The 23,601-nt window shown below is 37.0% G+C and overlaps 1 protein-coding gene and 1 long non-coding RNA gene across 4 annotated transcripts; one reads left to right on the forward strand and one right to left on the reverse strand.

Annotated features, from left to right (window-relative positions):
• Positions 1-4,692: 4,692 nt before the first annotated feature.
• On the forward strand, positions 4,693-22,610 carry slc39a5 (solute carrier family 39 member 5). 2 transcript variants are annotated; one of them, XM_022663613.2, is made up of 12 exons: positions 4,693-4,950; positions 6,044-6,194; positions 8,473-8,699; positions 10,140-10,296; positions 10,792-10,969; positions 12,899-13,068; positions 13,357-13,476; positions 13,670-13,727; positions 13,846-13,989; positions 16,993-17,073; positions 17,909-18,099; positions 20,910-22,610. In XM_022663613.2, the coding sequence occupies exons 1-12, from the start codon at positions 4,931-4,933 to the stop codon at positions 21,057-21,059; spliced, it is 1,647 nt and encodes a 548-aa protein (XP_022519334.2). In that variant the 5' UTR covers positions 4,693-4,930; the 3' UTR covers positions 21,060-22,610. The 2 variants fall into 2 exon arrangements, with proteins under 2 accessions (XP_022519334.2, XP_022519336.2); XM_022663615.2 differs by lacking the exon at positions 13,357-13,476.
• LOC111189893 (uncharacterized) lies at positions 11,253-20,915 on the reverse strand. Of its 2 annotated transcripts, none has more exons than XR_007423845.1 (5): positions 19,374-20,915; positions 17,872-18,106; positions 16,974-17,108; positions 13,343-15,842; positions 11,253-13,095 (listed from the first exon to the last, which is right to left on the reverse strand). It is a non-coding gene; the product is annotated as an uncharacterized LOC111189893 (long non-coding RNA). The 2 variants fall into 2 exon arrangements; XR_007423844.1 differs by having other exon boundaries at positions 17,872-18,113.
• Positions 22,611-23,601: the final 991 nt, after the last annotated feature.

Genomic DNA, 23,601 nt, shown 5'->3' on the forward strand with positions numbered 1-23,601 from the left:
ACCTTTAAAGTTTGTAGGTAGGTAGCAAAACTAACTAAGTGTTAAGTACCTTTTTTGAAATATCCTTTATTTTGATTCCATGTATTTAATAAATATTTTGACCGTCAAATATGAGTTATAACCCTATCTGTGTGTTGTCTCTTCAGTTAGCTAAGCTAGCTAATTTAGCAGCATATCAAGGTGATATTATCTGAGGCTAAATTATCTCAGAATGTAGCATTAAACACATGCCATGTTAATGTAAATGTTAATGTAACAGTTACTAACAGACAACCAAAAAATATGTTTTTACTTGAAATTAAAATTGTTAACTATCTAGCGTACAAGGCCAGAACAGATCTCAGCCAGCTTCAAGAACAGTCAGAAACCAGTTGTTCAAAAAGACACTGGGCCTAGTCCGGTGGCCAGTACTGGGCCACCTTTGAGGACAGTCAGAATCCAGCTAAGGCCCAATTCTGGGCCAGCACTCGGTGGCTATCTGGGATCACTGATCATCAGTAAATTTTACATTTCATTTGTAGATTAAGGGAGCAGAGTCTGGAGGAAGAGTGGAGAGACACACAGTCCAAACTGCTTGAGGTCTAGTGTGAAGTTTCCACAATCAGTGAAAAAAGTGTTGCCTCGTGCACATATATTGATTTTATGCGTGAATATTATTTAACAGTTTTTTTAAACAATCTGCTTTACATATAATATGTTATATAAGCATATATAATTTGTATATATAATATAATAAAAAAAAAAAATCCTAAGGGCGTCCATTTTCACCCAACCAAAAAACACTCGAACGCATGTCAAGTCTTATGTACGACCTCCAACCTCGTAAGTAGGACTTGAGGGGGTATATAGGACGTCTTCCTGTACAAATGTATAATATGAAAATATAAATAAATATACGGATGTGTACTGAAATAAACTAACAACTTTTTTCGCAGTTCAGGACGTTTTTTTTGGTATCACATGAAAACTTTCTCTTGTCCCTCTCATTCTTGTCAGGCCATCTCTCTGAAGCTTGGTGTTATAAATGCTATATAGTGAATAAGTTAATGAGTGAACCCATGGGCGTGGTAGTGGGGGGAAAAGTGGACCTGACTACCCAGGGCCCTAGTAGGGAGAGGGGCCCATGAAAATCCTGATTTTTTTTTTGCTCACTTTCCTTTGTTTACTGGCATGGATAGGGGCCCATTAACAATGAGGGTGTACAGGGCCCAGAATTTGCTGCTACGCCCCTGAGTGAACCATTCGAAACACACTTAAAAGTTCCTTCTGTTGCACAGGATAATTTAATCAAAGTTACCAGCCTCAGAGTTAACAGCTCCCCAGATAAGAGCACCTAAATAAGTATTTTGGCTTGTTTAACAGTTTTAAGTTACTACACGATTCCTTATTTGTTCCTTCATAGACTGGATCACTTCAGTATTCATTTACAATGTAGAAAAAAAAAATAAAAAATAAAAACATTGAATGAGAAGTTGTGTCCAAACTTTTGAATGGCACTGTACAGCATCAGCCAACAGTTTGGACACCCCTTTTCATACTAAGTTTTTCTATATTTCTTAATTTATTTTGTTTTCTGCAAGTGTTCCTAGGCCCATGCAGTCACTTATGTCAGTTTTTAACCCTTTCATGCATGGTGTACACTACAGTGGGCGCATATTTAAACATATTAAAAAAACAAAAGATTTGCAATATATACTCCAAACCACCAGGGGCTGTCTTCTAAACCAACTCTTTATTGTGTACAAATAAATGTCTTAATCAATATTCTCAAAACTGAGATATTGCATCAGAAATCCAAGATGGCGACCAACAGTGAAAATGACATTTTGACCTCTGGAATATCAGTCAAATCTTTTTATTCTGCAAGAAACATGCAGGTATACACTTTTTTTTCTAATTAAGAATGTAGTAAGGAACACTTTTATGAAAGTTTCATCAAAATTGGTAATACAGTTTTTTTGGTTCTGTGTCCAAATGTAACTGTCCACTATAGTGGACGTCATGCACCAATGGTAACATTTAGATTATAAGGACAATGAGTGAATTAGCTAAATTAGCTCTAATTATTGTTATTTTGATATATTATTAATTTTATAATAATATTATAATACTAATATAGATATATTATTTTTACAATATTATATTATTGTAGTGTTATTATACATATTATATGTATATATGTATTAGTATTATATATTATTATATGTATTATTATGGAAATATTATTATAAACTCATTTGTTAATTGTAATTGTAATTTATATTTTTTATGATATATTCCATCATAACAATATAACAATAGTAAACTACTGGTAAGAATAGGGTAAAATAAGGGTAACATTTATATAATAAACATCATAATTAAAATTCTCCAACTGCTTGCCTGAGCAATGAGATGTTTTTTTTTTATTTTTATTAAATTCTTTTTAAAATTATGTATATGTGCTAATTTGCTATTTAATGTCTGCACATCTCCAAAATGGGAAAGGCTGGATTTTTTTTAGTTATTACTTAGTATATTTTAAAGTTTAGGGGAGCCAATAAAAGTTGTTTTGTGCACTTTGCACAAAACAACCTTTATTGGCTCCCCTAAACTTTAAAATGTTTGTCAAGTTGTATAAGCCTGTGTGTGTGTGTGTGAGTGAGTGTATGTATGCAAGCATGTTCAGTTCTGTTGCATTGTTATCCAATGCATGGGTTTAATGAGGTATTTTCTTCAAATTTGCTGGTGCGACCAGACTCTTGATACTTTTGTCTAAACTGTTTTTACATTAAAGCTTTTTTTTATATGAACAGTTCCCATAATATATTGTTTCTTTGAGCTATAAACATGAAATAGAACATTTTCTACTAAATTGATCTTAATTAAGATCAAAAGATCTTAATCCAAAAGTATTGGATGGGGAACACAGTTCCACTGCTCCACATGTCAGTGCTGGGGGGCTTTATGCCCCCCATACCCAACACCTGCCAGGCATTAAAGGAGAACTCTGGTGTAAAATGGAGTTTTGGTGTAGTACAACATGATAAAAAGTACTTACTTTTGATGAAGAGCACACCTCCGTTCTCCCACAGCGTTCTGAGATCCAGATATTTTAACAGTTTGTCCAAACACCCTGCAGACTGGGTGAAACGGGGCATAAATGCCCCAATAAATTGCTTTTTCCACCGTTATTCAGCTCAAAGTAGTGCCACACCTCCTTGCTAGAATCCAGAGAGACATTTAAAACGAGGCATTAATAACTTAAAAAGGGCACAAGAAGCTTATTAAAAACCTCTGTTTACATCCTATAATGCTAGCTTCTGCTCTGAGCGCCGCCATTACTGTACTGATAATGACATAGACTTAGATAAATTAATTCATTAGAAGGTTGTACAGAAACATCAAGTCAAATATAAAGTCAAGAGGCTTTTATTGTCATTACATCTGAGTACAGGTACACAGTGTAACGAAATTACGTTCCTCCAGAACCATGGTGCAACATGGAATTATAACAGAATTATAACACAATAATGAATACAATAGACAAAACAAAAGACAAGACACAATTTAACAGACAGCACAGTGCAGTACCGATATGGTATAATGAAATACAATGAAATGCATAGTGAGGATAAAGTGCAGATATATGTAACATACTGTAATATATAGAACATACATGATCACAGCAGTTCCTGAGGTAGAGAGTTCATAGTTCTTATAAAATAAATAAGCAGCAAATACTGCTGATAGAAGTAGAGACATTTATACATTTACAAATATACATTTACAAATAGTAAACAAGAAAACAAAAAAAAAGAAAACAAAAAAAAAAAAACTAAAGAAAAGACCAAAACATTGTAAAATATTAGGCTGAGTGTTTAAAGTATGCCCTAGCTTCCAGGACCTCAAGATTTTATGCTACGTTCACATTACAAACTAAACTGCTCAAATCCGATTTTTTGCTCAGTTCGGATTTGGATATCTTGACGGTTCACATTGGCAAATGTAAGTGATCTGTATCTGTGTTTAATTTGAATGAATCTGTCTCTGAAACTCCTCAAATTAGCATGTGTATAAACGTCGCCTTCTTCACCAACAGCAAAAAAAACCTCATATTTGAGAGACTGCTGAAATATGTGGAGCATCTTTTGCTGGAGTGGAGAGTAAACAGCTGGTCTGAAATTCATGCTCAGGTCGAGGAGATGAAAAAAGGCCAGGTGGTTTGCTTTTGCTGTTTTTGCAGCTATAGCTGCACAGCTGCACCAAGAGATGTGTGGGTACGAGAGAAAAGCACATAGTTCATGCGTAAAAGCAAAAAACAAGACACATGAATTCTGATTTAACTGCTCACATTCATGTTGCATGCCCATGGATCGGATACTTATCCGATTTAGGACCACCTATGACAGTAACGCAAAACGGATTTGACATGTTCACACAGCCATGAAAATCAGATCTGATCCACATTGAGCAAAAAATCTGAATTGAGTCAATTCAGCCTGTTGTCATAATTTGGTTGCCATAAAAATCTATTTACTGCTTCCACCAGGGGTGCTTAACCCCAGTATGGAAGGTCAAAGTTCAGCACAGACTGGTGATTTCCTAATTTAACACACCTGAACTGACTCATCAGTTAATAATAAAAGTTTAGATCATCTCAGTATTGTCCTTTTATAAATACTTATGGTGGGTTTTTTTTGTGCAGTTCCTGATCATCCAGACTGAGGCCTACTGATGATCAGCCTCTCTCACAGCCCCCCTGAGGAGATAAGTGAATAAACAGAGCTGATCAATGTGCTGCTCCTGCTTGACCCCGATTGACAGTTTTAAACAATGTGTAAACATTAACTCTAGTCTGTGCCGTGCTGATCACTCAGTGCCGTGCTGAAATCAGGGAGCATAAAGAACGTGACCCAAAGAGATTTACATTGTTTTGCTTCCTCAAACCATGAACCAGCCAAATCTCAGGTAAAGCAATCGCATCTTATACTTTTTATATATTCGCTTTTTCTTGCTGAATTTATTGTTGCTCAGGCTTTTGCCTAGGCTAAAATTAAGGTTAAATTGACAATTCTAACTTTATGTTGGATTTGTTAGAATGTGTTTTCATGCAAAAATATTGTATCTCCATTTAAGACAGTTTTCTCTTTTGACATAATGTAAATCAGGCATTTGTTCAAAGATTATGATGAATGCACCAGTTAAAGTTCTCCAAATGATGTTGATTGAAATTCAATTTGTTTCTCTCATTTTTCCTGTGTGCATACTGTCTGCAATGAAATACAATCAGTAAAAGTAAACGTAAAACAACAACTCTGCATTCATTTGGTCCCAACTTGTACATTTTTATTATCTATCCTCAATTTATCTGCATTGTAGTGACCTGTAGTGAATATCTATACAATTGTAATAAAATTTTACATTACATTAACAGTAGTTCAACAGATTTTGAGACTGTGCTATAGATATGTATAACAATAATAATATTATTGTTAAATATAATCGTGTATAATTTATAATGACCTTTATTTATTCTATTATATTGAAATAATATTGTTCTTTTTACTAAGAGGGACTATGCACCTGTAATTTTGTATTATTGTAATGTGACAATCTCTGATTTTTCTAAAAAAAAATACTAGAATACTATGATCTATACTATCTAATACTAATGCTATTTCTATAAACATACTTAATATAACTATTTCATGCTGCAGTGCTATAGATATGTACAACAATAATATTATTGTTAAATATAATATTGTATAATTTATAATGACCTTTATTTATTCCTATTATTGAATTAATATTGTTCTTTCTACTAAGAGGGCTTATGCACCTGTAATTTTGTATTACTGTGATGTGATAATCTTTGATTTGTTAAAAATGCTAGACTATGGTATATACTATCTAATACTAATGCTATTTCTATAAACATACTTAATATAACTGTTTTGTTGATTTTAGTACTGTATAAATTTACAGATGTCTGTTTTCTGCTTTAAATGTCCTAGACAGTGCTTTGCTAGGTTATAACTCATTGTTTTTTGTTTGTTTTCAGGACGGTACTGAGCTTAACGCTGCTTTTTCATCTTTATTTGAGTTGTGTGGTGGCTTCATCCAAGAAAATCTTAATCTCAGACTCCAACAATCGCAAAGCAGAACGAGACCTCTCTGCACAAGAGCACTTAGATGAGGCTTTTGAGGAGCAGGTAAGAACATCCACTTGTGCTTTTTAATGCAATTTAAAATAGTAATATTTGTTTTTCTTCAGTTAAAAGCCATGAAAGATCCATTTCTGGCTCATTAAAAAAAAAAAAAAAAAAACAGTATATATAAATGTGTGAAATTTACTTGATGTAAAGCATCTTTGCAAAGTTAAAGGTATATCACACTCACATTTTCTTGATGGACATGGGTCTTAAAAAAAAGAATCACTTCAATGCCCTTTCTAACAAGGGTGTAGGTAAAATATGAATATATTTTGTCGTACCTTGATACATTTTGTTTTTGTGAGACACAGTATATACACAGTGGATATTACTAGTGCTTAACCCATTAAACCCAGCATTTATGTGTTATCTCTTATTAATCCTTATACAGTAACAACTGTAGGACTTTTTGGAACAGTTTGACCTAACATGTATAGTGAATTTTCACATAGTTCAATTTAAGACACCTTTTATACACAGAGGCAATTCCAAGTGCTTTACAGAAAGACTCAATGCAGAAACAGTTTTAAAACATATGAGAAATAAAAATGAAACAGAATTAAAATGTATCAAATTAGAATGTAGGAAATAAATTTAAGACGTTATAAAAACAATGTTAAAAGAATATTACAAGACAAGTAATGAAAACTAAGAGAGCCCATTTAAAGCCCCATGAAACTGATGTGAAATATAGAAATGCACCAAAATGAAAATGTTCGGCTGGTTCCAAACCAGAACAAAATTAGACAAGACAGATATTAAATACTGAACAGTTTTTCTTAGGTTTTCATTCATGTTGTCGCTTTTTCAGGAATACATTGTCTGCACTGGCAAGTAGGTCGTTTCTTTGCTACTTAAACATGTTTCCACAGAGCCGACACAGTTTTCTGGTTGCCCTTTAATAGCATCATTAAAACACGGCAGGGTTAAACAACACTGATTAACTGCATGTTTCATTACAGAGAATGCAGTTAGTCCTGTTTAACAGGATTAAGTAAGGCAGATTCTGAATAAAAGTTTTTGATGCATTTTAATCTGCATGTTAAAATACCGTGAGAAAAACTGTGCTTTGTGAAAAATGTCTTTAATTACTATAATGTAGCATTTTATCCATATTACCTGGTTGATCAGCTTAACTTTTGACCAGTATTGGATATGTTTTTTTTCGAGTTTGATGGTTTAGCTCAGGGGTCGGCAATTAGGTTTGGTTGTGGGCCAGATATTTTCCAAGACATTACTTGAGGGGCCAAAAAAAAACTGTTTAGAAAAATGAGGTGTAATGGGATGGGAGTGCTACAGACTAGTAGCTCTTCAGCCCAGAGGGTTGTTGAACCCAATTGCAGAACAGTTGAATTTAAAGCAGGTAAACCCAAGAAGAAAACGAGAACGTTGAAAACTGAAGTCACACCAAGCGCGACAGAGACACAGGGGAGGAATGTAAACTAAAGCTCGCCAGAGAAGCATTTTTTTTTATTTTGTTCATTATAGTTCAAACAACCTCACGGGCCATATGTTTCAGGCTTACGGGTCACATCAGGCCCGCGGGCCGCCTATTGCCGACCCCTGGTTTAGCTGGTCAGCAATTCAATCAAACTCAATTCATCACACTGGTACTAGGTTAAACAGTACAATGAAACAATGTGTTGAGCTAGATCACTGGTGCAGTTACAAAAATACATGCAGAAATAGGGCAGATAGTGACTTTGGATAGACACAATGCAAGACAAATACTAGTATGGTCAATGGTAGCAAGATTACACTTTATGCTTTACAAACATGACCAGTTTCAAATGCAACGTACACCAGTATAGGGTACATTTCACCCAGATGACCAGCCTTTCGACCATTTTGACCATTAAAGACCATCAGCTTAGACCATCTAAATCCATCTACCAGGATTGTTAAAGCAAGAAACTGATATAAAAAGGAAACGTCAGAGTTAACCCAAGACCAACTGTCGAGATAAATGCTCTTTTTGTTCCTATTTCTGGAAGACTTTAGCTCATTTTCTCCTCCTTATCCTCAGGCCGGAAAGCAGCTTATCTACACTGTGATGCAATTACTCCAAATCCATAAAGTTAGCTGTAGCACCTGTGGTGAAATATGTGTAAATTGGGATTTCAGTGTGGACACAGTCACATGGCGTGTGTTTGGTTTGGTTTGGAGAACAACCATAACGACCCGTCATAAACCGCCTCAGGAGAACATCCTTACTGGCCTTGAAAATGCTGCTAATCTGCACTCCACCTGAACTGTTTGCACACGTCTTCACTGGCAGGGCTACTACCTGCAGCGGCTGTTCCTGGAGTACGGCAGCAACGGGACCCTGACTTACGAGGGTCTGCAGAACCTGCTGGGCAGTCTGGGACTGGGTGAGGTCAGCGTGCTGGAGATCAGACATGGAGGGACCAAGCATTCATCTCCGAGCCCTTCTCATTCCCATCCACACGCTCACGTAGACCACCATCACCCTCACCAGCCTTCAAGTATGCCACCTGCCCACAAGTAAGAAACATTGTCATTTTTTAATTATCTTTTACACTGTTAGATTTCCAGTTTACCGGAGATTATGTATTTCTCAGTCTATAAGAGGCACCAGACTATAAGTTGCATTTATTGACACTAGTAGAGAAGCCTACATCAAAGTAAAACAAAAACAAAACTGTAATAATTGTTAGAGCCATAAATAAGATGTCATATTATATATTTATTTTATATTTATATAAAAAATAATATTTTTATATATTATTTAATATATATTTCTTTTTAAATATTTTTGTTATATTTGTGTTATTTCATGTAGGTAATCCTAACAGTAAATTTAATACAGTACTCTTATTTTGATAGTGTGCAAAATGATGCTTTTGAGCTGGTAGAGCATTAGCTGAGTGAGTAAAAGATTGAAGAGCACAGATTCACACAGTTTTTTGACCGTGCTTACTGTGTTTCGAATCATTGGAAGGAAACTGTAAAAAAGAAGATTTTGGATTTACATTTTTCTTATATAAAGACTATTTTTTGTTAAACTCACAGTTTCACGCATCCATTACTTTTCTGAGTGCTGTTAAATCCTGAATGACACAGATACTGAATCTGCTGCCATAACAATTCTTAAAAAAGCATTTTGTTTCTAAGACAAATTTTGGCAAAACGAAAGGATTTTAAGTGTGTCTTATAGTCAGAAAAATATGGTAATCTACTACATTAAAATATCTTTGTTGTTTTATTAACTACTGCTTGGATTTTACCCAGTTTTCTGAAAAAATAAATAAATAAAAAAATAATATATATATATATATATATATATATATATATATATATATATATATATATATATATATGCTTTCAGGTAATATATATTTATAAACATATAAATATAAAGCAATAAACATAAGCACTTTAAAAAAGCTCTGTTTATTGCTTATTTATGCTAGGTTGTTATACATAAATATAAAGAATTAAATAAACCCAGACAGATAATTTCAGAAGTGGAGTCCCTAAGGCAGAATGGCATTGTATTGCCACTACCGGTGTAGTGCCGAATTCAGCACCCCCGCCAGGTAAAGCACCCCCTCTCGGGAGTGCACATCCATGTCTTCTTGGCTTTAACTTTACTTAGAAAATGGAAATACCCAAGGTACTGTTCTAAGCTATGCTGATTCGTAGGAAATAATAATAAAAAAAATCATTCATGTCACCTGCAGCCTCTCCTGAGAGGGGGTGCTTTTCCTGGCAGGGGTGCTGAATTCGACAGTTACTAGTTATAAGCTCGTCCGTATGCATTGTTTAACAGTTTAACATCTGTACAGTTTCTGAATTAAATGTAAAATCTCTATTAGCACTGCTCTGTAGTCACAGACTAGGCTTAATTTCCATCTGGAAAACATGTAGTAACTCAGTTATTTATTTCTTATTCAAACATTTATTTTTCTAATTCCCTCACAGAGTGAGTCAGCCTGGGTCAGAAACACTGTCTGAAACTGAAATGGGAGGTGCGGCCGATCATTCTCGATTTCCTGCTTCCCTCGACACATCACAAACCCTGCAGGAAGGCTTATCGCTGCTCTCCAATCATCTAACAAAGAAACACATCCACGAGAATGTGAGTGCCAACCGGCTGCCAAGCTCTGTGTAGCACACTGTACTATAGATGATCAAAGTGCACGCCTGATACTTCTCTATCAACTGATCAAAGTTCTGTCCACATCTTCAGATGTGCCCGACAGTCACATGCAGACTGGATCTGTTTACACCTTTATTCACAATGAATGGGTGATAAATTACTCACAGTATTTCAATGATAACGCCTTACGTCTCACACGTTAGGAAATGTGAATCTTTAGTTAGCCGAGATTTGTTTGGTGGCTGGTAGTAGGCCTATTGCATTGCTAATTAGCACTGTGCAGCTAGCAGGACTAACTAATTCACATCTCAAAATGGACATATCGGTAATTGTTGTAGACACATTTTCAATACCATTTATTTTATATATTTTTCCTACACTGTAAAAAACATTACTCAAATAGAAGCTATTCACTATATCAGGATGTGCAGTTTCTGTATCAGAGTGAGTTTATACATCGCTCTCCGTCCTCAGTGTCTGAATGTGACCCAGCTGCTGTGGAATTTCGGATTGGGTCAGGCGTCCCACATCACGCCGGCACACTTCACCTTCCTGTGTCCGGCTCTGCTTTACCAGATCGACAGCGGTGTGTGTCTGCGCCACACCGAATCCAGCACAGAGGAGGCCAAAAACGGTGTGACTTTCCTCAAAGGTGAATATACCAGGGTTCATACACTTTTAAACCAATGATTTTTTTTGTATGACATTTCCAAGCCTTCACAGCAATGTGAATTTTAATGACCATACCACCATCTCAAAAACAAAATCAAACAACAGAAAAACCCATGTCAAAACTGGTTATAGTAGGCTTATATCTCAGACTATAAAATTAATTGAAAACACTTTGAAATGTCTAATTTTTTACTAGCTGAATAAAATTTCGGCATATTTTGCACGTATCTGCCTTATATGTGTTTGAATGAAGCCAGACAGCATTAAATCAGAATTTTATTTCACCTAGTAAATTTACAGTTATAGTTGAAGCTAAAACTCCAGTCTAAATAGGACCCACAAAGACCGCTAACTTATACAAAGAGTTGTGATGGAGTTACCCATAAAATTATATCAATACATGGAAACAATTTTCAAGTTTCCATGACTTCTTCCAAAACCTTTTGGGTATTTTTATTTTTCCAAAACATATCCAGGCCTGGAAATTGCTATTTTCAAACTTTATGACTTTTCCAGTTTTTTTATGACTGTACAAACCCTGATATACTCTGTACACTATCAGGGGTGCTACAATAATCAATATAGCAATATATTATATCATTTTCATTCGTGATATATTATCATTATGTAGCACCAAATATGGATATTTTTTGTAGATACATAGGTGATTTTAAGAATACATTTGACATACTTAATTTACTGTTTTATTACTCCACATGGTGGCGCTATAATGAAATAAATAGGGTAAATCTGTGGTGAAGAATATTGGTGGTGAAATCCTGTGAAACTGACACCAATAAATCAATCATTTCTGGTATTTACTTATTTAGGCTTGATTGGTGAATAGTGGTGATTGGTGAGAGGTCACTAATAGGCGGATCCAAACCGATAAACTACTGAGAACAATTTAGTTCTGACAGTGTTCATTTAAAGAGGCAGAACGTCTTTACGGTATGCGTGGTTTGTGGCGCAGTAAACTCACAGACCAATCACGTGTGTTGTAAGATCACCAAATCCTCTGCCAATGGGCGGAGACAAACACAGGCGAAGTACACAGAGAGAAGCAGCAGTCAGAGAATAAAGCGAGAAAGGCTAATTCAGATGGTGCGCACCAGATTTTTTTTTTTTTAAATACTACATTTATGAAACATAACAGTGATAATATTAAATAAAATAAAACTGCTGTTTTTAAACAAAGCTGATATTCTGGCCGAGTTCAGCAAACATTTCTCCATATATTGTACAGTTTGTCATTCATGTAATTATCATGACATGTAATTATCCTGCGATCATGTTTCTGTAAAGCTGCTTTGTGCCAAAACCAGTTGTAAAAAGCACTACACAAATAAATTTGATTTGATTTGACAGACAGACCTAAATCTAATATAAATAAAATCAAATAGAATAAATATAGCATTTTGATTTACATTAATAATAATTATTGGTGTTTCCATTTATTGTATGATAAGTTAATAATGTAATTATTGTGACAGGCCTATTTAAAACAATACATATTGTTGAAATATACTGAATAGTATTTGCAATTTTGTCTTTCAGTTGTTGCTAAAACACTGATACAACTATACGCTTTTTCAGTATACAGGATAAAGCACTGAATCATAAGTTAAAAATGACGATGGTCCGGACCATGGCTTGACAAAATTCTCTCTACTTGGGCCGCACTGAATTCTAATTAAATAGCCCTGCTCTAGGGGTATTATAGCAGGGTGCTATAATATCTATAGTATAATAAACACTTTAAAACCCACACAACTCACAACATATAATGCCTGAACACCCCCAACTACTGTTCTGACACGTTAAAACAGAAATATACTAAGTCATATTTTCTTTAGATTGTAATTTAGTTTACAGGACCTGTGTGTGTGTGTGTTATGTTTAATCTCAGCTCTAGGTTGGGCCTCCTTGGCTCTGTTCGTGATCAGTCTGCCATCTCTGCTTGCTCTGGGTCTGGCACCACTGATTTCACCATCCAGCCTCCGCACCTTCCTCTGCCCAATGGCTGCCATGGCTGTGGGCACCCTGTGTGGAGATGCCCTGCTGCACCTTCTGCCTCATGTAAGTGACTGGAATAACCTGAATATTCTGATGACATTAGTGATTAAAATGTATAAAGAATTCAGCAAACAATTTAGTATTTTTACTATTCATAATTTCATTCAAATAATGAACAGGCTCCTCCAGAATGTTCTCTCACCATGCTGTATTCATTTACAATGTAGGTAAAAAAAAAAAAAAAAAAACTCTGAATGAGAAAAATACTGTATACTAGCTATGAACTGTAAAAAATTATAAATAATTGTAGTTTGAATATGTTTTACTGAGTGTGTACCTGTGGTCTCTCAGGCCAGCTCTGGTCCACACACCGATCACCGGGATGTGGTGCTGAAGGGTCTGAGCGTGCTGGGAGGGCTTTTCCTGCTCTTTGTATTGGAGAGTATAATAGTAATTAGACAACAATACAAGGTGAGATTCATTCCACCACTCCCAGTGTGGGGCACCAGATGGAAGAAAGAATAAGATCTAGTTGTGTGATTAAACTGAAATAGCGGATTTCTTCATTAATAATTTTATGGGAACCCTGTCTGAGTAAAACTATAGATTTAAACTGGTGAAGAGAAGCAGATGATAGCTTTTGTGTGTTTGTTTGTTCACTCAGAAGTCCAGGAAGAAGAGGCAGCAAGCAGAAGTGGTCCAGGAGCTGGGGGCTCTGGCTGGTACGCTGTAAAAGATTCTCTACCAAGATACATCAACCAATAAGTATGAAAATGAATAGAGGAAAAAGTCTGTTTCTCCACTAAAGTATAACTAGCATCAGAATGCACATCTCCACAGGTTCCTCTCCTCCTGACCAAACCAGCTCTGATTCAGGTCACTCCCACGCTCCTCCTGATAATGGATCCTCAGGGCTCGGCAGCGTGGCCTGGATGGTGGTGATGGGGGACGGGATCCACAACTTAACAGATGGGCTGGCTATTGGTGTGTATCTCTGAGAACACTGGGATGGGCAAGTTCTAATCCTGTTACTATTCTATGTGGATAACATAGAACAATAGGGGAATAACAATAAGGGCATTCTGGCAGTGAGGGGCTACCTCAAAACTGAGAAAGTACAGCAAAGGTAGTGAGGAAAGAAGACAAAAAAAGTTGGCGGCTAAGAAAAGGTGTAGCTAAGAAATCAATGTGATGAAGAAAGTAGGCAGAAGTACTGTGAGGCTAGTTGCACCACAAAAAACTGCGGTAAAGGCAAAGGCCCAGGTCTAAGAGAGATTGTATAAGAGGATAGACAGTAAAAAAAGGAGTAAGGGACTTGTATCGTTTGGTTAAACAGAGAGATAGAGTTGGAAAAGATGTACAGCAAGTATTAGTGAGTGAACAGAGAGTGTTGAGTAGATGGAAGGAGTATTTTGAAGAATTGATGAATGAGGAAATGAGAGAGAGAGGGGAGGGCCGAGGTGAAGCATATAGTGGAGCAGGAAGTGCAGAGAAAAAGAGGATGAAGAATGGAAAGGTAGTTGGCCCGGATGACATACCTGTGGAGGTATGGAGATGTTCAGGAGAAAAGGCAGTCGACTTTTTGACCAGGTTGTTTTAACACAATCCTGGAAAGTGAGAGGATGCCTAATGAGTGGAGAAGAGGTGTCCTGGTCCCCATTTTTAAGAACAATGGTGATGTGCAGAGCTGCAGTAACTACAGAGGTATAAAGTTGATTAGTCACACCATGAAGATATGGGAAAGAGATGTTGAAGTGAGGCTAAGATGAGAGGTTCTCCTTAGCATGCATCAGTTTGGTTTCATGCCCAGAAAGAGTACCCCAGATGCAACTTTTGCTTTGAGAGTGATGGTAGAGAAGTATAGAGAAGGCCAGAGGGAACTTCACTGTGTCTTTGTGAATCTAGAGAAAGCATATGACAGGGTTTGAAGAGAAGAACTGTGGTACTGTATTAGGAGTTCCTGTAAAGTATGTGAGGTTGGTGTATGTATGAGGACAGTAAGACAGTGGTGAGGTGTGCAGTTGAAATGAAAAATGGTTTCAAGGTGAAGATAGGGTTACATCACGGATCAGCTCTTAACCCCTTCCTGTTTGCAATGGTGATGGACAGGTTGACATATGAGGTCAGACAGGAGGTCCCATGGACCATGATGTTTGCAGTGGGGAGAGTAGAGAGCAGGTGGAAGAGAACCTGGAAAGGTGGAGGTTTGCACTGGAGAGAAGAGGAATGAAGGTCAGCAGAGATAAGACGGCATACATGTGTGTGAATGAGAGGGAGGTAGATGGAAAGGTACAGATGCAAGGAGTAGAGGTCATAAAGGTGGATGACTTCAAATATGTGGGGTCAACCATTCAGAGCAAAGGACTGTGTAAAAAAGAGGTGAAGAAGAGGGTGCAGGCAGGGTGGAGTGGGTGGTGACGAGTGTCAGGGCTGATGTGTGACAGAAGGAATACAGCAAGAGTGAAAGGGAAGGTGTACAAGACAGTAGTGAGACCTGCTATGATGTATGGTTTAGAGACAGTGGCACTGTCTAAAAGACAGGAGGCTGAGCTGGAGGTGGCAGAGATGAAGATGCTGAGATTTTCATTGGGAGCGACAAGGAACGGCTTAGAGATAAAGCTAGAAAGGCCAGGTTGAGATGGTTTGGACATGTATTGAAGAGGGACAGAGGATGTTGGAGATGAAGCTGCCAGGCAGAAGGAGAAGAGGAAGAGCTCAGAAGATTCATTGATGTAGTGAAGGAGGACATGGAGATGGTTGGTGTAACAGTAGAGAAGGCAGGGAATAGGACAAGATAGAGGCAGATGATCCGCTGTGGCGACACTTAAAGGAAGCACCTGAAAGACAAAGAAGATAAGTAAATTAATAGTGAAGTGATTCAGACTATGAAGGAACACATAAGGAAACATGTAGTAACTTAAAAGTGTTAAACAAACTAAGCATTTAGGTGCTCTTAACTGGGGAGCTGTTAACTTGCAGTGTCTAAAGAGCTAAAAAAGCGGTTGAATTCTGTACAACAGAGGAAACTCTTGCTCTTCCTTTCCTGGGTCGGTCCTGATTAGTGCCAGTTTCATCATGATGTTTCGGATTGACTGACCTTAATTTCTTAAAATACTTTTTCTTTACTTAGTTGAGTAGTTATTGTCATAATATAAATTAGAACTAGGGCTGTGCCATATCATATCTTACGCAATAATTTCGCCAACATTTATGAATATCGTGAACGATATTATAACCTGAAATATCGTGCCATATCACCCATCCCTTATTATCAGATTATTTAGACAGATTATATCTTGCTAGTATGATTTATTTTACTTTAATCCTGGATATACTATTTGGAGTGCATTATTATTAGTATCATGACATTCTAGATCATTGACTTCTGAAACAAATCTGATAACTGAGACAAATCTGATCTCAGGTAGTGGTGTGCCGTATCATATTGTATGCAATACTGAAATCTTTTTAATTTTGTTGTATTGTAGTGTTTTCTTGTTTTTTGCCATATCGCCAAGAGTATCGTTATCACAAAAAAAACACAAAATGTTGTGATATTATATTGTGACATCACCCACCCCTAATTAGAACATTACTCAAATAAAGCTATTCACTGTGTACCTGTAACTCTACCTCTTCACAACTTTACAACTGATGCTCTCAAACACTTTATTAAGAGGCAATAAATTCAAGTAATTAACTCTTGATGAGTTCAGCACAGCTGTTAACTGAAAGCCTGAATTCCAGGTGACTCTACCTCATAAAGCTGACTGAAAAAACACAGCCAAGATCTGTAAAACTGTCTAATCTTAGCAAGAGGTGCTACTTTGAAGTATGTAAAATATAAAGCATATTCTGGTTTGTTTAACAATTTTTGTTTACTAAATAATTTAATATGTTTTTCTTCATAATTAAAAATAGAAAAAAAATTAACATTTATTAATGTTACATTTATTTAATACATGTACCTTTATGTGTGTGTTGCAGGTGTTGCGTTCTCTCAGAGCCTGACTGGAGGACTCAGCACCACTATTGCAGTCTTCTGCCATGAGCTTCCTCACGAACTTGGTATGACCTACAGCTTCTGGGCAGCATTTGATCTGCTTTAAATAGTCATAATGTATTGGTTAATTCCTCTAATGCACTGATTAAAAGGGTTGTCTACAAACATTTGTGTATACTGTACTAGTGCTATCTAAATCTAAAAAATTTGAATATCATTGAAAATTTAATTTATTTCAGTCAAAATGTGAAACATTTATAATATATAATATAGATTTCACACAGTGATCTATTTTAAGCATTTGTTTCTTTTATTGTTGATGATTATGACTTACAGCCAATGAAAACCCAAAAATCAGTATTATTGTATTTTCGCACAATACGGCCACTGGATTATAAAGCACATTATACCACATAAGTAAGGAACAGGGGTTTTGTCATGTTTTCCTTGGTGCCGGTGGGGGTTAGTTTAACTAAGATTGCCAGATTTCCACAATTTTGCACCGTGTTATATCAAGTCTTAAGTCAAAGCACTGTTTCCCAAAAAAAAAAAAAAAAACTTCACAGCACTTCATGCTTCTCTCTGCTGACAACTTTTATGGAGGTGCAGATTTCATTTTCCAGCAGGACTTGGCACACTGCCAAAAAAAGTAACAATTGTTCTTATATGACATTCTAATTTTCTGAGACTGATTTTTGGGTTTTCATCAGCTGAAAGCCATAATCATCAACAATAAAATAAATAAATGCTTAAAATAGACCACTCTGTGTGTAATACATCAATATAATATATGAATTTTACAATTTCTATGAGATTATGAGTGAATTGGTAGTTATGGTTCATTTATAAACTGATGTTCTCACCTGTTCGTTCTCTCTCTCTCTCTCTCTCTCTCTGCAGGTGATCTGGCGGTGCTGTTGGCTGCAGGCTGGCCTGTGCGCAGGCTGGCTGTGTTCAGTCTGCTCTCGGCTCTGCTGGGATATGTGGGGGTGCTGGGGGGAACGGCAATGGGTCATCAGTGGGCTCAGCACTCGCCCTGGATTCTCACCGTCACCGCTGGGGTCTTCCTCTACGTAGCTCTAGCAGACATGGTGAGAACTGCAGTCTGGAGAAAATGAGTTTCTCACACATTCATGAAAATACATTACCAACAATATTAACTTTATTGTCTTATAAACAATACGCATCAAGTGAAGATATAATTTAGATTTACAGTTACACCACGTTCCAAATTATAATGCAAATGATATTTTCCCCTGATTTCCCTAAACGGCCGATGCAAATGACAGTCAGTATTAGTGCTGGGCGGTTTACTGGTTCATATACTGTTGGGCAATTTGTAATCGGTATGCATTTTTCACATACATTATATATATATTTATACTACACACTGTAGTTTACATATGTTACCCAGAACTATATTAATTATCACACAGAACTATTGTGGGCCCCCATTATGTAGTCATAATTTATTTGGAAGAAAATAATTTGTTATGAATTTTGTTCCATTGTGATGCAGAACAAAGCCAACATAACATGTAGATTGGCTCGCCGCTAGCGTTTGTATGTTCGCTAGCCCGCTGCTAAAGTTAGCCAGCACTGCCCTATCCTTAAAGTTCTCTTCCCGGCAGCTTAGCTAATTCGCCAGTAAGGTCAATATGTTAGCTAGCTCACCGCTAACTTTAGTTCTCTTCTCGGTAACATAGCTAGCTTGTCACTAACATTAGTAGGCTTGCTAGCTCTCTCCTAACCTTAGTTCTTTCCTCAGTAACGTAGCTATGCTAGCTAACTCGCCGCTAACGTTAATATGCTAGCTAACGTTAGTATGCTAGCTAACTCGCAGCTAATGTTAGTATGCTAGCTAGCTCGCCGCTAACGTTAGTATGCTAGCTAACTCGCCGCTAACGTTAATATGCTAGCTAACGTTAGTATGCTAGCTAACTCGCCGCTAACGTTAATATGCTAGCTAACGTTAGTATGCTAGCTAACGTTAGTATGCTAGCTAACTCGCCGCTAACGTTAGTATGCTAGCTAACTCGCCGCTAATGTTAGTATGCTAGCTAACTCGCCGTTAATGTTAGTATGCTAGCTAACTCGCCGCTAATGTTAGTATGCTAGCTAACTCGCCGCTAACGTTAGTATGCTAGCTAACTCACCGCTAATGTTAGTATGCTAGCTACCAGACTTTTAGTTTAAGACATTTTAAGTACCCACGGGAACCCTGTCTTTCGTGTGTCAGTGTATGTTGCAGGCCTGAATCGCTGCTTGTGCACGTTGTGGTCTTAAACTAAATGGCCGCTATATTAAGTAATAAAAAACACTCGGCCTACTCAGGGTCCATGGTGTGGAGAGCTGCTAACGTTACCTTGCTTCTGAAAGGGGAATCCAGCGTTGCCAGAGGAAGTCTGAGCCTCACGGCAGTTTAGACTGGTTATCTGGTGATAATTGAGGTGAAAACGGTGCACTAATACCTGGTACCCAGTCTCTCTGGTTCAGTGGGAAAGCGAACTTCAGCTCACTCGGGGGCTGTTAACCGATGGGGCAGACCTCAGCAGCAGAACTTAACTTTACGAGTTTGGCTCTTTGGCTTATCTGTCCACTTTCAGGTTCTCTGGTTGACAACCCAGCGCTTGACTTGCCGATAAAATAACAAAATATAACGTGTTTTACATTATTATTCTATATTTAGATGCTGCGTTCATCTCTCTCTCTTCCCCTGCTTCTCGCTCCGTCTCCCACACCCACTCTCATCTCCCCGCTCCCCTACAGCCTAAGCACCAATCAACAGGAAAGGTAGACTCTGACAATGAGTGACACCACTTCTAGCCAATGAAAAGGCTTTTCAACTTACAAGCCTCATACTCAGTATTTTTTAAAACATTTTATATACAGTTTTTAACCCATGAACTGTATAACCGTATTTTAACCGTATTAAACAGTTTTTAGAGATTTTAGAAACTTTACCACAAAGGCACTTTATGAAATAAAATAAAAGTAAACCCAAAATGTACCAAAATTTACCAGGGGTACATCATAATCATAAAAATACTGTAATATACCATGAAACCGTCAGAATTTTGAAAAATACTGTGATATGCATTTTTGGTAATACTGCCCAGCACTAGTCAGTATAATAAAAGTCATCACCCGTAAGAGTATAAATGGAATTTTATTGAACAAACCTCCCGATGACAACAGTAAATTCCTTAAAAAAAAAAACTCAAAATGTATTTTATATTTTTTATTCATTATTTTATAGGTTGTAAAGAACTGAAATGGTAATTTGTTTTTTTTTTGTGATAAAAAATGTATAACATTTTTATATACACAAAATTTGAAAATGGTCATTTGTTGAATTTGCAGCTGCACTCTTAATCTTATTAACTTGCCTGGCAGAAAGCTTCCTCATTTTGCCTTTATCTGCACGAAGCCATCTGTGCTCTGAATCAGCCACAAACCTCTTCACAGTACAGACATATGTAATGTTTTCATACCTTGTACAAGACATTGCACTATTTGATGCTTTTCGGCTGCAGAGAGATCGTTTTTCTTTCCCATGTTGCTTGAAACATGTGGCCTGCTTAATAATGGGGAACATCCTTTTTAAGTAGTTTTACTATAATTGGACTCACCTGGCAAACTAATTATCACAGGTGTCTGACATTTGATTTCAGCGATCCAAAGAGCCAAAGAGACACAATATCATTCATGAGTTAAACTAAGAAACAAAAAAAAATAATTTTTATGACATTTAAATACAATTTGAATAATACTTTGAAACGTGGTGTAAGTAATCAATCAATTCAGATTTGTATCGAAGATGCTTTTAGATTGTATAAAGTATCTTAAGTTATTTATATGAATGCACTGGGTTTTTAATAACATCTTTTTAAATGCACAGATACCGGAGATGCTGCATGGAGATCGTGGTCCTCTGGGTGCAGTGAAGTGTTTCCTGCTGCAGTGTGTGGGGCTGCTGATAGGGGGGGCCATTATGCTGTGTATTGCTCTGTTCGAGGAGGACATCGCAGTGAGCATGGGGGACTGCTGAGGGGCTGAGGAACAGTACAGAGACTGGCATCATGCCCTCCTGACCTGAAAACCATTAACGGTTACTGGAGTGTGTGGCTTTAAAGTGCGGATGTTGAAAGTGGTTCTGCCAGGACAAGCGTTTCTGTAAAGGCCATCGTGTTCCTACACTCTCACTGCTCACCGTTTTACTGTAATCCTATAAGAGCAGCTTTTATCTTATACCTGCTCTAAAGGTCTAATCAAGCAAAAAAGATAAGCTAGAACAGGTGTAACTGGAGGCCACTACTAGACCAGGATAAGTTTAATTAATTCACAGTTTAATGACTATTAAATAGACAGATTAAATTTGAGTTATATAAACCTTTGGTAGTTTTTAAAATAAGTTACTTTTATAATACGTGTTCTTTCATTCTCTATTTTTTTTCTTATTTTCACCCAATTTGGAAGGCCAATTACCCAACCCACTCATTAGGAGTACCCCTATCCCTAGTGATGCCCCAACACCAGGAGGGTGGAAAAAAAGCACATGCCTCCTCTGATACATGTGAAGTCAGATTCTGCCTCTTTTCCAACAGCATGCACATCAGCTCACAGACGCAGCCTTGTGCTGATCGACATCACCCTAGGAGTGATGAGGGAAGAGAGCGCCATCTACTGTACCCACCCAGAGAGAGCAAGGCCAATTATGCTCTCTCAGGGCTCTGGCAGCTGATGGCAAACTCCATAGTTCTTTAATTCTCTATCATTTTAGTGCATTTATCAAACTGTTCATTTAATCATCATTCAAATGTAAACTATTATAAAAATGTTAACAGTAGAAATGAATGCACTTAAAGATTACACAAACAAAACGTCATTTCAATCTTTTGGACACATCTCTAGACCTATTTTAAAGCTTCTTCTGTATTATATGGACAAATGTATTGGCGGATGAGGTGTAGGTTGGTCACACTCACAATTGACACCCAGGTGCAACCACTAAGCACAGCTCCTCCCACCTACCAGACTGGCCCAAATCACCAACCACCAGCAAAGACTCCCAGGGGTTCGTAACAACATGCATGAACATCTGGAATTCATGCATTTCTACTGAATTAATTTTGCAGTCTGCTCCTACCTACTCTTTCGTAGGTTGACTTATTGAGATTTAATTTCAAGATACACGAAGGAGAACTGCCTGAAAGTACTGTGTGAACAAACAGTATTTTTTACGGCTCTCAGTGCCTAGTTTTAAACGTCTGGACCCTCAGAATCTACTAATGTAGTGTGGAGCTACTTTGAGTTTATTACTGGTAAAAATAGCGGCATCTCCAGCGTAGTAAGCCTGTTGGGAGCATCGGCTATAAGCTCTGTATTTCAGAATGCTGGGGGAGAACGGAGATGGACTATTCGACAAAGGTTTGTACTCAGGATCACGTTTCACACTGGATTTCTTCTTTGAATTCACACCAACCACACTTATTTCAATTTCAGGTTTGTTATATTGTATATAGTACAGGTTACATAAACAGAATGCTTGTGTTTTTTTCTGTTGTATATTGTAATATATATATAAAACTTTTTAAAGCGATGCAATAGGAAAGTTTTTTTTTGTCAAACTTTCAATCAAGTTTACATGGATTCTGATTTCACAGCACTTTGTTGTCCTGTTTCTCAGCACACTTTATTATTATTATTATTATTATTATTATAATTAACATCCTCATTTCACCCTGTTCTTCCGTTGTGCATTTTTCACATACATTATATATATATTTATACTACACACTGTAGTTTACATATGTTACCCAGAACTATATTAATTATCACACAGAACTATTGTGGGCCCCCATTATGTAGTCATAATTTATTTGGAAGAAAATAATTTGTTATGAATTTTGTTCCATTGTGATGCAGAACAAAGCCAACATAACATGTAATTCGGATTAGCTATTTAGTAGCTTCCTGCACCTATGGAAAATTAGGAAATTATCATTTAAATTGTAGTGATAATGTTTAGAATACTAATACCTCCACTAAACACTATTGCCACTACTACTAGTACTACTGATAATAATAATAGTAATAATAATAATAAAGAAAACCATTCTTCACTGTAAATAATTATTAGTGTCCATTTATCATTTAAGATAAGATTTGGCTATATCTTTAAAAGTGGTGCCTGATAACATAAAAACACTCTAATAAAGCGTGCAGATTGGCTCGCCGCTAGCGTTTGTATGTTCGCTAGCCCGCTGCTAAAGTTAGCCAGCACTGCCCTATCCTTAAAGTTCTCTTCCCGGCAGCTTAGCTAATTCGCCAGTAAGGTCAATATGTTAGCTAGCTCACCGCTAACCTTAGTTCTCTTCTCGGTAACATAGCTAGCTTGTCGCTAACATTAGTAGGCTTGCTAGCTCTCTCCTAACCTTAGTTCTTTCCTCAGTAACGTAGCTAGCTCGTTTTAAAATCATGGGGGGGGGGGGGCTGTTTCTCCTGAGAGAACATTTGTTTGGGGATTTCATTTGGCACACCCTTTACCCCTCTAGCTAACTCGCAGCTAACGTTAGTATGCTAGCTAACTC

The sequence above is a fragment of the Astyanax mexicanus genome, chromosome 13, assembly GCF_023375975.1.
Source record: "Astyanax mexicanus isolate ESR-SI-001 chromosome 13, AstMex3_surface, whole genome shotgun sequence".
Classification (NCBI taxonomy): Eukaryota; Metazoa; Chordata; class Actinopteri; order Characiformes; family Acestrorhamphidae; genus Astyanax; species Astyanax mexicanus.